General features: G+C 44.4%; 1 protein-coding gene across 1 annotated transcript in view; it reads right to left on the minus strand.

Annotated features, from left to right (window-relative positions):
- LOC109904928 (neprilysin) overlaps positions 1–15077 on the minus strand; it is a 68164-nt gene that overhangs the window by 50736 nt on the left and 2351 nt on the right. The window contains 1 exon segment of the mRNA XM_031791230.1: positions 10121–10300. Coding sequence (XP_031647090.1) covers positions 10121–10300 — 180 coding nt within the window.

A 15077-nucleotide genomic window follows, 5' to 3' on the forward strand; every position in this document is an offset into this window, starting at 1 on the left:
CAAGACTGTTGGAAAATAATTCCAGGTGAAGCTGGTTGAGAGAATGCCAAGAGTGTGCAAAGCTGTTATCAAGGCAAAAGGTGGCTACTTTGAAGAATCTAAAAATATATTTTGATTTGTTGAACACTTTCTTGGTTACTACATGATTCCATGTGTTATTTCATAGTTTTGATGTCTTCACTGTTATTATACAATATAGAAAATAGTTTAAAAAATAAAAAATCTTGAATCAATAGGTGTCCAAACTTTTGACTGGTACTGAATATAATAATTCAGTATAAACAATATCGACTTGTCTGTAAAAAACAGTAACCTGCACTACTATGTCGATGATACTCTTGTTATTGCCCCCACTATTGACTAGGCTCTATCTGAACGACAGTCTGCCTTCATTGTATTACAGAAAAACTTGACCTGAAATTAGTATTGAATGCAGGTAAAACTAAGTATATGTTGTTCTCTAGAGCGCATAAAAATAACTTTGATGATTTAAACATATGTACTTCGGGGGTTGTCCATATTGATCGTGTCAGTGCTTCCAAATATCTGGATAGATGGAGACGCTGTCTCTTAAAAAGCATATTGACCACGGTCCGGCACCTCTACGTTTTGGACTGCTTTACTCCGGTGTTGTGCCGAAGATCTCCCCCCCATTTCAGAACAACTTGATGAATTTTGGCAAAGAGATTTATTTAAAGACTTATACACTGCAAAATAAATAGCCAAAACAGAAAAGTGCAGCCGTTGCTAGTGCCTCGCGATCAAACCGCCAAATACAATGAAACAGCAGCCTAACGTGATCATTGACGGCTGCCTTGAAGGATACAAATAAAACGTGCTTTCTGCTACGAAGAATCAGTGAAATGTGAACTGACAATGGAGTGGAAAAAATGAAAAAAAGAAGAAGAAAAAAAGATTACATACAGAAAAGGGTGTATACTCGATATCAGAAGCATTTTATATTTTAAGTCTCAACTAGCAAGCAAGTCACAGCAATGAAGATTGAGTGCGTGCGCGTTCACGTGAGGGGAGGAGGATTCTGGCAGGGGGAAGATCTTCGGCACAACACCAGCACCTCCCGATTTACAAATTAACCACTAATATTGACGAGTTAGTAAAGAAACCGACTAAAAACCCATGGGCTTATTCTATAGAAGCAGGTCCTGCCTCTCGCTAAATAGTAGAACGTTCCTATTGGTTCTTGACTATGTCGGCATCATCTACGTGAAATCAGCTGCCACTTCATTAAAGCCATTAGATGCCGTTTATCATAGCGCACTGTGACTTATTGCAGGCTACATTTTGAGTATTCATCCCTGCATTCTCTACTAGAAAGCTGGTTGGCCCTCTTTGATGTCACGTAGGTTGATACAGTGCTATGTTTTCATTCATAAAGCCCTTTTACAAAAAGTCCCACTGTTCGTAATGTCTTTACTAAACTTGAGACATATGAGTCACCACCCATGGTCACAGGGATGGTTACCTCTGGAAATTAGTTTGTCTCTACCGAGTTAGGCAAATCAGCTTTTAGGTTCTCTTGCACCTTATTTGTGGAATAATCTTCAACATGTTCTTAAATGCGATGTTCTGGTGCCTCTAGGGTCAATTCAGACAGCTGATTGAGGACCTTATTACTGATGAATGTGATGTTCTGGTGCCTCTAGGTGAATTCAGACAGCTGATTGAGGACCTTATTACTGATGAGTGTGATGTTCTGGTGTCTCTAGGTGAATTCAGACAGCTGATTGAGGACCTTATTACTGATGAATGTGATGTTCTGGTGTCTCTAGGTGAATTCAGACAGCTGATTGAGGACCTTATTACTGATGAATGTGATGTTCTGGTGCCTCTAGGTGAATTCAGACAGCTGATGGAGGACCTTATTACTGATGAATGTGATGTTCTGGTGCCTCTAGGTGAATTCAGACAGCTGATTGAGGACCTTATTACTGATGAATGTGATGTTCTGGTGTCTCTAGGTGAATTCAGACAGCTGATTGAGGACCTTATTACTGATGAATGTGATGTTCTGGTGCCTCTAGGTGAATTCAGACAGCTGATGGAGGACCTTATTACTGATGAATGTGATGTTCTGGTGTCTCTAGGTGAATTCAGACAGCTGATTGAGGACCTTATTACTGATGAATGTGATGTTCTGGTGTCTCTAGGTGAATTCAGACAGCTGATTGAGGACCTTATTACTGATGAATGTGATGTTCTGGTGCCTCTAGGTGAATTCAGACAGCTGATTGAGGACCTTATTACTGATGAATGTGATGTTCTGGTGTCTCTAGGTGAATTCAGACAGCTGATTGAGGACCTTATTACTGATGAATGTGATGTTCTGGTGTCTCTAGGTGAATTCAGACAGCTGATTGAGGACCTTATTACTGATGAATGTGATGTTCTGGTGCCTCTAGGTGAATTCAGACAGCTGATTGAGGACCTTATTACTGATGAATGTGATGTTCTGGTGTCTCTAGGTGAATTCAGACAGCTGATTGAGGACCTTATTACTGATGAATGTGATGTTCTGGTGTCTCTAGGTGAATTCAGACAGCTGATGGAGGACCTTATTACTGATGAATGTGATGTTCTGGTGCCTCTAGGTGAATTCAGACAGCTGATTGAGGACCTTATTACTGATGAATGTGATGTTCTGGTGCCTCTAGGTGAATTCAGACAGCTGATTGAGGACCTTATTACTGATGAATGTGATGTTCTGGTGTCTCTAGGTGAATTCAGACAGCTGATTGAGGACCTTATTACTGATGAATGTAGTGTTCTGGTGCCTCTAGGTGAATTCAGACAGCTGATTGAGGACCTTATTACTGATGAATGTGATGTTCTGGTGTCTCTAGGTGAATTCAGACAGCTGATTGAGGACCTTATTACGGATGAATGTGATGTTCTGGTGCCTCTAGGTGAATTCAGACAGCTGATTGAGGACCTTATTACTGATGAATGTGATGTTCTGGTGTCTCTAGGTGAATTCAGACAGCTGATTGAGGACCTTATTACTGATGAATGTGATGTTCTGGTGCCTCTAGGTGAATTCAGACAGCTGATTGAGGACCTTATTACTGATGAGTGTGATGTTCTGGTGTCTCTAGGTGAATTCAGACAGCTGATTGAGGACCTTATTACTGATGAATGTGATGTTCTGGTGTCTCTAGGTGAATTCAGACAGCTGATTGAGGACCTTATTACTGATGAATGTGATGTTCTGGTGCCTCTAGGTGAATTCAGACAGCTGATGGAGGACCTTATTACTGATGAATGTGATGTTCTGGTGCCTCTAGGTGAATTCAGACAGCTGATTGAGGACCTTATTACTGATGAATGTGATGTTCTGGTGTCTCTAGGTGAATTCAGACAGCTGATTGAGGACCTTATTACTGATGAATGTGATGTTCTGGTGCCTCTAGGTGAATTCAGACAGCTGATGGAGGACCTTATTACTGATGAATGTGATGTTCTGGTGTCTCTAGGTGAATTCAGACAGCTGATTGAGGACCTTATTACTGATGAATGTGATGTTCTGGTGTCTCTAGGTGAATTCAGACAGCTGATTGAGGACCTTATTACTGATGAATGTGATGTTCTGGTGCCTCTAGGTGAATTCAGACAGCTGATTGAGGACCTTATTACTGATGAATGTGATGTTCTGGTGTCTCTAGGTGAATTCAGACAGCTGATTGAGGACCTTATTACTGATGAATGTGATGTTCTGGTGTCTCTAGGTGAATTCAGACAGCTGATTGAGGACCTTATTACTGATGAATGTGATGTTCTGGTGCCTCTAGGTGAATTCAGACAGCTGATTGAGGACCTTATTACTGATGAATGTGATGTTCTGGTGTCTCTAGGTGAATTCAGACAGCTGATTGAGGACCTTATTACTGATGAATGTGATGTTCTGGTGTCTCTAGGTGAATTCAGACAGCTGATGGAGGACCTTATTACTGATGAATGTGATGTTCTGGTGCCTCTAGGTGAATTCAGACAGCTGATTGAGGACCTTATTACTGATGAATGTGATGTTCTGGTGCCTCTAGGTGAATTCAGACAGCTGATTGAGGACCTTATTACTGATGAATGTGATGTTCTGGTGTCTCTAGGTGAATTCAGACAGCTGATGGAGGACCTTATTACTGATGAATGTGATGTTCTGGTGCCTCTAGGTGAATTCAGACAGCTGATTGAGGACCTTATTACTGATGAATGTGATGTTCTGGTGCCTCTAGGTGAATTCAGACAGCTGATTGAGGACCTTATTACTGATGAATGTGATGTTCTGGTGTCTCTAGGTGAATTCAGACAGCTGATTGAGGACCTTATTACTGATGAATGTGATGTTCTGGTGCCTCTAGGTGAATTCAGACAGCTGATTGAGGACCTTATTACTGATGAATGTGATGTTCTGGTGTCTCTAGGTGAATTCAGACAGCTGATTGAGGACCTTATTACTGATGAATGTAGTGTTCTGGTGTCTCTAGGTGAATTCAGACAGCTGATTGAGGACCTTATTACTGATGAATGTGATGTTCTGGTGTCTCTAGGTGAATTCAGACAGCTGATTGAGGACCTTATTACTGATGAATGTGATGTTCTGGTGCCTCTAGGTGAATTCAGACAGCTGATTGAGGACCTTATTACTGATGAATGTGATGTTCTGGTGTCTCTAGGTGAATTCAGACAGCTGATTGAGGACCTTATTACTGATGAATGTAGTGTTCTGGTGCCTCTAGGTGAATTCAGACAGCTGATTGAGGACCTTATTACTGATGAATGTGATGTTCTGGTGTCTCTAGGTGAATTCAGACAGCTGATTGAGGACCTTATTACGGATGAATGTGATGTTCTGGTGCCTCTAGGTGAATTCAGACAGCTGATTGAGGACCTTATTACTGATGAATGTGATGTTCTGGTGTCTCTAGGTGAATTCAGACAGCTGATTGAGGACCTTATTACTGATGAATGTGATGTTCTGGTGCCTCTAGGTGAATTCAGACAGCTGATTGAGGACCTTATTACTGATGAATGTGATGTTCTGGTGCCTCTAGGTGAATTCAGACAGCTGATTGAGGACCTTATTACTGATGAATGTGATGTTCTGGTGTCTCTAGGTGAATTCAGACAGCTGATTGAGGACCTTATTACTGATGAATGTGATGTTCTGGTGCCTCTAGGTGAATTCAGACAGCTGATTGAGGACCTTACTACTGATGAATGTGATGTTCTGGTGCCTCTAGGTGAATTCAGACAGCTGATTGAGGACCTTATTACTGATGAATGTGATGTTCTGGTGCCTCTAGGTGAATTCAGACAGCTGATTGAGGACCTTATTACTGATGAATGTGATGTTCTGGTGTCTCTAGGTGAATTCAGACAGCTGATGGAGGACCTTATTACTGATGAATGTGATGTTCTGGTGTCTCTAGGTGAATTCAGACAGCTGATTGAGGACCTTATTACTGATGAATGTGATGTTCTGGTGCCTCTAGGTGAATTCAGACAGCTGATTGAGGACCTTATTACTGATGAATGTGATGTTCTGGTGTCTCTAGGTGAATTCAGACAGCTGATTGAGGACCTTATTACTGATGAATGTAGTGTTCTGGTGTCTCTAGGTGAATTCAGACAGCTGATTGAGGACCTTATTACTGATGAATGTGATGTTCTGGTGTCTCTAGGTGAATTCAGACAGCTGATTGAGGACCTTATTACTGATGAATGTGATGTTCTGGTGCCTCTAGGTGAATTCAGACAGCTGATTGAGGACCTTATTACTGATGAATGTGATGTTCTGGTGTCTCTAGGTGAATTCAGACAGCTGATTGAGGACCTTATTACTGATGAATGTAGTGTTCTGGTGCCTCTAGGTGAATTCAGACAGCTGATTGAGGACCTTATTACTGATGAATGTGATGTTCTGGTGTCTCTAGGTGAATTCAGACAGCTGATTGAGGACCTTATTACTGATGAATGTGATGTTCTGGTGCCTCTAGGTGAATTCAGACAGCTGATTGAGGACCTTACTACTGATGAATGTGATGTTCTGGTGCCTCTAGGTGAATTCAGACAGCTGATTGAGGACCTTATTACTGATGAATGTGATGTTCTGGTGCCTCTAGGTGAATTCAGACAGCTGATTGAGGACCTTATTACTGATGAATGTGATGTTCTGGTGTCTCTAGGTGAATTCAGACAGCTGATTGAGGACCTTATTACTGATGAATGTGATGTTCTGGTGTCTCTAGGTGAATTCAGACAGCTGATGGAGGACCTTATTACTGATGAATGTGATGTTCTGGTGTCTCTAGGTGAATTCAGACAGCTGATTGAGGACCTTATTACTGATGAATGTGATGTTTAGGACTGTGTGTTTTTTCTTTCTGCTTCCATTTATATTGGTGTGTGTATGTTCTGTAGTTCTGTAGTTCAGAGCTCATCTGTAAAAGAGACATTGGTCTCAGTATGACTCCCTGAAAAAATAAAGGCTAAATAAATAGTAGAAAGATAGTAGTTGAACTCTACTGAAGGAAACAGTACTGCTGGTCAGACAGTAGAACTCTACTGAAGGAAACAGTACTGCTGGTCAGACAGTAGAACTCTACTGAAGGAAACAGTACTGCTGGTCAGACAGTAGAACTCTACTGAAGGAAACAGTACTGCTGGTCAGACAGTAGAACTCTACTGAAGGAAACAGTACTGCTGGTCAGATAGTAGAACTCTACTGAAGGAAACAGTACTGCTGGTCAGACAGTAGAACTCTACTGAAGGAAACAGTACTGCTGGTCAGACAGTAGAACTCTACTGAAGGAAACAGTACTGCTGGTCAGACAGTAGAACTCTACTGAAGGAAACAGTACTGCTGGTCAGACAGTAGAACTCTACTGAAGGAAACAGTACTGCTGGTCAGACAGTAGAACTCTACTGAAGGAAACAGTACTGCTGGTCAGACAGTAGAACTCTACTGAAGGAAACAGTACTGCTGGTCAGACAGTAGAACTCTACTGAAGGAAACAGTACTGCTGGTCAGACAGTAGAACTCTACTGAAGGAAACAGTACTGCTGGTCAGACAGTAGAACTCTACTGAAGGAAACAGTACTGCTGGTCAGACAGTAGAACTCTACTGAAGGAAACAGTACTGCTGGTCAGACAGTAGAACTCTACTGAAGGAAACAGTACTGCTGGTCAGATAGTAGTTGTCAGAAGTAGAACACTATGACTGCTGGGATATCTTAATCCTCTATCTGAAAACAAGAAAGTGGTGCCTTTCAGAACCAATCAGTTATCTCTCACTATCAATCATTACTCACCAACATCACCTGTTGCACACGGTCACATTTGGAATAAGCTTAGACAGTCACGTACTGCCCATGTTAAGTTATCCATTGTCATGGATTAGTAAACACGACATCTCCGTGTCTAACTAAACCAGTGTGAACATTGACTTAGTTCCATTTTATTCCCAAAGCCCCGTTCATAGCTCCTATCACACAGTGTTAATTGGCCTGTAAAGGACTAGGAAGGCTCCATCTCCAATGGCCATAAGCTCAACAAGCTTCACATTTAATTGAACCTTTAACTAGGCAAGTCAGTTAAGATCAAATTCTTATTTACCCCGGCCAAACCCTAACGACGCTGGGCCAATTGGGCGCCGCCCTATGGGACTCCCAATCACGGTCGGTTGTGATACATTCTGGAATCTAACCAGCTTCTGTAGTGACGTCTCTAGCACTGGGTTTCAGTATTCAGGCCACTACAGGCCATCCCTAGCAACCTGTTGAAAACCCTGCACCTTAGTGGGTTTCAGTATTCAGGCCACTACTGGCCATCCCTAGAAACATGTTGAAAACCCTGCACCTTAGTGGGTTTCAGTATTCAGGCCACTACTGGCCATCCCTAGCAACCTGTTGAAAACCCTGCACCTTAGTGGGTTTCAGTATTCAGGCCACTACTGGCCATCCCTAGCAACCTGTTGAAAACACTGCACCTTAGTGGGTTTCAGGATTCAGGCCATCCCTAGCAACATGTTGAAAACACTGCACCTTAGTGGTTTCAGTATTCAGGCCACTACAGGCCATCCCTAGCAACCTGTTGAAAACCCTGCACCTTAGTGGGTTTCAGTATTCAGGCCACTACTGGCCATCCCTAGAAACATGTTGAAAACCCTGCACCTTAGTGGGTTTCAGTATTCAGGCCACTACTGGCCATCCCTAGCAACCTGTTGAAAACCCTGCACCTTAGTGGGTTTCAGTATTCAGGCCACTACTGGCCATCCCTAGCAACCTGTTGAAAACACTGCACCTTCGTGGGTTTCAGGATTCAGGCCATCCCTAGCAACCTGTTGAAAACCCTGCACCTTAGTGGGTTTCAGTATTCAGGCCACTACTGGCCATCCCTAGCAACCTGTTGAAAACCCTGCACCTTAGTGGGTTTCAGTATTCAGGCCACTACTGGCCATCCCTAGAAACATGTTGAAAACCCTGCACCTTAGTGGGTTTCAGTATTCAGGCCACTACTGGCCATCCCTAGCAACCTGTTGAAAACCCTGCACCTTAGTGGGTTTCAGTATTCAGGCCACTACTGGCCATCCCTAGCAACCTGTTGAAAACACTGCACCTTCGTGAGTTTCAGGATTCAGGCCATCCCTAGCAACCTGTTGAAAACCCTGCACCTTAGTGGGTTTCAGTATTCAGGCCACTACTGGCCATCCCTAGCAACATGTTGAAAACCCTGCACCTTAGTGGGTTTCAGTATTCAGGCCACTACTGGCCATCCCTAGCAACTTGTTGAAAACCCTGCACCTTCGTGGGTTTCAGGATTCAGGCCATCCCTAGCAACCTGTTGAAAACCCTGCACCTTAGTGGGTTTCAGTATTCAGGCCACTACAGGCCATCCCTAGCAACCTGTTGAAAACCCTGCACCTTAGTGGGTTTCAGTATTCAGGCCACTACTGGCCATCCCTAGCAAACTGTTGAAAACCCTGCACCTTAGTGGGTTTCAGTATTCAGGCCACTACTGGCCATCCCTAGCAACCTGTTGAAAACCCTGCACCTTAGTGGTTTCAGTATTCAGGCCACTATAGGCTTTAACGCACCCCTTGAGCTGACAAACTTTAAAGGGGGTAATCTGCAGAATAAAAACAAAGCCGACTACCTGCTACAGTGTTTTGGTAAAAAGCTGTGGGACCACTTTCAAATTCATTGACAGATCTATGGATGCAAGGCCTGACCATCCATGATATCAAAATTATAGTTTTAACCATGTTTAAGGGAAATACAACTGAATGCATTCAACTGAAATGTGTCTTCTGCATTTAACCCAACCCCTCTGAATCAGAGAGCTGCGGGGGGCTGCCTTAATCGACATCCACGTCATCATCGCCTGGGGAACAGTGGGTTAACTGCCTTGTTCAGAACAACAGATTTTTACCTTGTCAGCTCGGGGATTCGTCCCAGCAACCGTTCGGTTACTGGGCCAACGCTCTAACCACTAGGCTACCTGCCTCCATTCTCTTTGTGTAACTCTTTGTTGTATGCTCACACTGCTATGCTTTATCTTGGCCAGGTCGCAGTTGCAAATGAGAACTTGTTCTCAACTAGCCTACCTGGTTAAATAAAGGTGAAATAAAATAAAAAATAAATTCTATCCAATGTTTGTTTACAACTTAAATGTTTATAAACATAGGAGCAAAACAATCTTATATTTTGTGTTCTAAATGGGGTACAACAGTTGACCTAGGCTAACAAAAGTTATATTCTTCAAGAATCAAAATGAGTAACGTTAGATATCATTAATCTAAAAGTTTAAATTGCAATGCATATTGCCCCTCCGAAGTCTAAAAGCCACATATTACAATGTGCCATGACATTTGACGTAACAGTTTTAGGGTCGTCGCTGACAGAAAGTACGCTATACAAGCACACAAGATTGCAACCGTATGAATAGTAAACAGATTTTTTTCAATAGCACATCTGTTGAGATGGCTAAATGCTCTTAAAATGTTATGTTAACTACATTTGATTTGACTGTCTAACTGATTAATAGATTCATTGCATGCTTGATTGATTGATAGACAGTGATTGTTCTATGAGTTTCTCCACTCACCACTGTCAGTCCTCTGTGTGGCGAAGAGGACGATGAGGGCCAATATGACGATGAAGAGGAGGGAGACGATGGTGAGCAGACCGATCTCCAGAGAGGTCCAGCGGGGCTTCTTAGCCAACTTAGGGGGGACAGTCTCCACCATGCTCAACACTCCTTCAGCTGCTGGCTGTAACGACTCACCTGAGGGGAGACAAGGAAGGTTTTAACTCTGAAATAAATCTCCTTGAAGAATATGAACCAAGTAAACATGATATCTCATAGAAAGATGTGGCAACAACTCAGCTGTAAAAATAAAAGGTCACCCCCCCAACACCACGATAAAGGTCACCCCCCAACACCACAATAAAAGGTCACCCCCCCAACACCACGATAAAGGTCACCCCCCCAACACCACGATAAAGGTCACCCCCCCCCCCCAACACAACGATAAAGGTCACCCCCAACACCACGATAAAGGTCACCCCCCAACCCCACGATAAAGGTCACGCCCCTCCCCAACCCCACTATAAAGGTCACCCCCCCCAACACCACGATAAAGGTCACCACCCCACGATAAAGGTCACCCCCCCCAACACCACGATAAAGTTCACCCCCCCAACACCACGATAAAGTTCACCCACCCCAACACCACGATAAAGGTCACCCCCCCAACACCACGATAAAGGTCACCCCCCCAACACCACGATAAAGGTCACGCACCCCCCCTCCCCAACCCCACGATAAAGGTCACCCCCCCAACACCACGATAAAGGTCACGCCCCCCCCCCCCAACCCCACGATTAAGGTCGCCCACCCAACACCACGATAAAGGTCAACGCCTTAACTTGGCAAGTCAGTTTAGAACAAATTCTTATTTACAATGACGGCCTACCAAAAGGTCTCCTGAGGGGACGGGGCCTGGGATTAAAAATTTAAAAAATGTATACTGTAATATTTGTGGTGTGGAGAAATTACCAGGCAGGAGATGGGAGTACAGTTAGTTTTCGTTTAGTCAAAAACCCCTCCTGCTCTGCAGTTCGCGGCATTCCAGTGCGCATGTGCATTTCCTATTAGGTGTAGTAACGTAACACTGCCGTAATGCATTACTGCTTAGTAACAGCACAGTAACTAATATAAACAGATGTAGATCCCAGATACTACACTCCTCCCCCATAGTGTTTAACTCCCAGAGAACAAGGTAAATATGTTAGGTAACTACTAATGCAATATCTGAACAATGCATTCTTAAACATTTGTCAACTACTGGGTTGAAGCAGACTTTTCAGAGCCCAGCACAAATCCAGGGGATCATTCTGCCCCGAAGATGGAGTTTGTGTCCTAATAACTAACCCAAGTAATGTCATTTTTCTTTCCTTTTATCTAGGACATATTAAATTGTTTGTCTTACTGTCCGTTACCTCCTTAACCAGCTCAACTCACAGGTCAAGCTTTTGAGGTGCCCTTCGCTGTCGAATAGGATATCTCCGCTCCTCCTGGGCTTCCTGTGGTGGGCCAGGTTTGGGTGGAAGGTCAGGCTCTGTCTCTCCCGTACGTCCACAGTCAGGAGAATAGTCCTGGGGGTCGTTATTGTTCTTTTTCTCTCGGCATGTCTCTGCTGGGGCGTTGGACCTTAGCAGATGATCCACATGAACGTTGACCTGGCGATGACCAATTTGGACTTGGTAAGTCAAAGTTCCTCTGCGTTGCAACATCACACCTGAGTTCCACAGGCGCTTGGGGTGTCTGAAATCACGTACCATCACCCTCTCTTCCTCTTTGAATTCTCTGACAGTCTTTGAGTGTCTGTCATGAGCTTTCTTCTGCTGTAGCTGGTGCTTTGCCACAGTGCTTGACAAGACTGGTTTCAACAATGTCAGGCGGGTACGTGGTTGGCGTTTCAGAAACAGTTCAGCTGGTGTACATTCCGTTACTGTGTGTGGGGTGTTACGGTAAGTAAACAGGAACCGGGGAAGCCTTTGGTGGATGGGCACAGACTGAACCTCGAGTCTAGTCCAGGCCTTCTTAAAAGGTTTGCACGGCTCTCTCCGCTGCTCCGTTTGATGCCGGATGGTAAGGTGGTGACAGGATGTGCCTTACTCCGTTGTTCTTGAGAAACATTTCAAAATCGTTTGACGTGAACGGGGGGGGGGGGCATTTTCCGATACGAGCTCCTTGACTAGTCCAAAGGATGCAAACAGGTGTCTGAGAAGATTGATGGTCTTCTCAGCTGTGGTCAGTTGAGTAGGGAACACTTCCATCCACTTGGAATGGACATCGACGACAACAAGGAAATGTTGCTTGTCAATTTCGGCGTAATCCACATGGATGCGTTCCCAAGGTGTAGCAGCCCAGGACCATGGATGAAGAGGTGCAGCAGCAGGCTTGTTGCGAACAGCTTCACAAGGTGAGCAGTGGCCTACATGCTGTTGAATGTCCTGATCCAGTCCAGGCCACCACAGATAACTGCGAGCGAGTGCTTTCATTCGAGTGATCCCTGGATGTCCCTCATGCAGGTCAGATAGCAGTCTCCTCTGGAATTTGTGAGGTACCACCACCCTTGATCCCCACAGAACACACCCTTGATCAGTGGACAACTGGTCTTTCTTGTCGATGAATGGACGAAGGTTATCGTCATTTACGAAGGTTGGCCAACCGCCTAATGTTAAGTCCAAGACTTTGGAAAGCACTGGGTCTTTCCTTGTTTCCTCTGCTATGTCAGAAGCAGATATGGGCAGTTCATCAATGAGAGAGATCTGGAAGACTGCTCTATCATCTTCACTGTCGGAGTCACTATTGCATGGTAGTCTTGATAGTGCATCAGCATTTGCGTGATCACTGGATCGTCTGTACTCAATCTCGTAGTCGTAGGCTAACAATATCAGAGCCCAACGTTGCATTCGAAGTGCAGCAAGGGTTGGTATAGCTGATTTTGGTCCAAGGATGGCCAGAGGCTTGTGATCTGTCAGCAGTTGGAACTTCCTTCCGTAGAGGTATTTGTGAAACTTCTTCACTCCGAATATTATGCTCAGGGCTTCCTTCTCAATTTGAGCGTAATTTTTCTCACTTGGTGACAGAGTCCGTGATGCAAATGCAATAGGGTGTTCTTCACCTGACGGTAGAACATGTGAGATGACGGCTCCTACTCCGTATGGAGATGCATCACACGCGAGTCTCAGCTTCATCTCTGTGTTATAGTGGGCAAGCCACTTGCTCTTTAGCAGACGCTGTTTGCAAGTCTTGAATGCTTCTTCGCATTGTGGGGACCAATTCCACTTTGTATCGGCCTGCAGCAGTTGGTGAAGCGGATGCAACAATGTGGACAAGTTTGCCACAAACTTTCCGTAATAGTTCAGGAGCCCCAAAAATGACCTCAGCTCTGAGATATTTGTGGGTGCTGGAGCGTTTACGATTGCTTCCACCTTGCAGTTGGTTGGGTGCAGGCCTTGTGCATCAATCTTGTATCCGAGATACTCCACTGAGTCCTGGAGGAACTCACACTTGCTGCGTTTCATTCTCACTCCGTATTTCTCCAGTCTTGACATCACTTTGTCCAGCACTACAAGGTGCTCTCCAATGGTTGGTGCTGACACGAGGATGTCGTCCATGAAGCACACAACATGGTCTATACCGTCCAAGATCTGATCCATTGTTTGTTGGAATATCGCTGGAGCTGTCGAGATTCCATAGGCCAAGCGATTGAATCTGAATAGCCCCTTGTGTGTATTGATGGTCAGATACTGTTCTGACTCTGGATCCAGCTTCAGTTGCTGATAAGCGAATGCTAGGTCCAGCTTACTGAAAACCTTCCCACCAGCTAGAGTGGCAAACAGATCTTCAGCGTTTGGTAGTGGATATTCCTCTGGTAGTATGCAGCGATTTACTGTGACCTTGTAGTCACCGCACATTCTGACGGTCTTGTCTTTCTTTGGGACTACAACAATCGGAGCGGCCCAGTCGCTCCTCGCTACTTTCGTGATTATGTTATTCTTCTGTAGGCGGTCCACTGGACGTGGTTTGTGAAAGATAGGCTTGGTTCCTTCTTGCACTCTGACTTTTGCTGTGAAGTCTTGTATTTCACCGTAGCCATCTTTGAAAAGTTCTTTGTGCTTCTCCAGCATGTTAGTGAGTGTAGCCTGACTCACTGGTTTGTCATTTCTCAGACTGAAGATTTCTCCCCAGTTCAACTTGATCTTTTGTAGCCAGTTTCTGCCTAACAAGGCTGATTTTTCTCCTTTAACAATGACAAGCGGTAGCATCCACTCCTTCCCCTGATACCAGACTGGTACCTGGATCTGCCCTAACACAGGAATAGTGTCACCAGTGTATGAAGAAAGGCGGATGGACGCGGGCCTTAGAGGGCACTCTTTCAGTTTTTCTTGTAGAGTCTCTCTGGAACCAGAGATACAGACACTCCGGTGTCCAGCTGCATTTTTACTGGTTTTCCCGCTAACTCCATGTTGAGATAGATTCCATCTTTTAGTTGTTGAGCTGTGTACACTGTGAACAGTTCCACTACTGTTTCAGTTGTACCTTCCTCTTCTTGTGCTGCGTCTCACATTTTGTGCGCTCTTGCTGTGCGTTTCGAGGCTTTACACACTCTCTGTAAATGTCCAACCTTTCCACAATTGTGTCACTTTTCATTATGGAATCGACATTCACTGTGCTGATGATTATCTCCACCACATCTGTAACAACTTGGCTTAGACCTTTGAGATGTGGGCTGCTTTGTTCTTGTGTAACCTTGAGGACGGGACTGAAAAAAGTGTGACCTTTGTGAGCTTTTTCCACCACGTGCATCACTGACCTTGTGAACACCTTTCTGACGTTCTGCATGTCCCGATAGCTCAATAGTATCCCTGTGGGAAAGCTTGAGTCCAAGTGCTATATCACAGGCTTTCTTAAAGGTCAGGTCCTTCTCTGACAGGAGCCTTCTGTGATATGCTTCACCTGTGAGACCACATACAAACTTGTCTCGAGA

The sequence above is a fragment of the Oncorhynchus kisutch genome, linkage group LG15, assembly GCF_002021735.2.
Source record: "Oncorhynchus kisutch isolate 150728-3 linkage group LG15, Okis_V2, whole genome shotgun sequence".
Classification (NCBI taxonomy): Eukaryota; Metazoa; Chordata; class Actinopteri; order Salmoniformes; family Salmonidae; genus Oncorhynchus; species Oncorhynchus kisutch.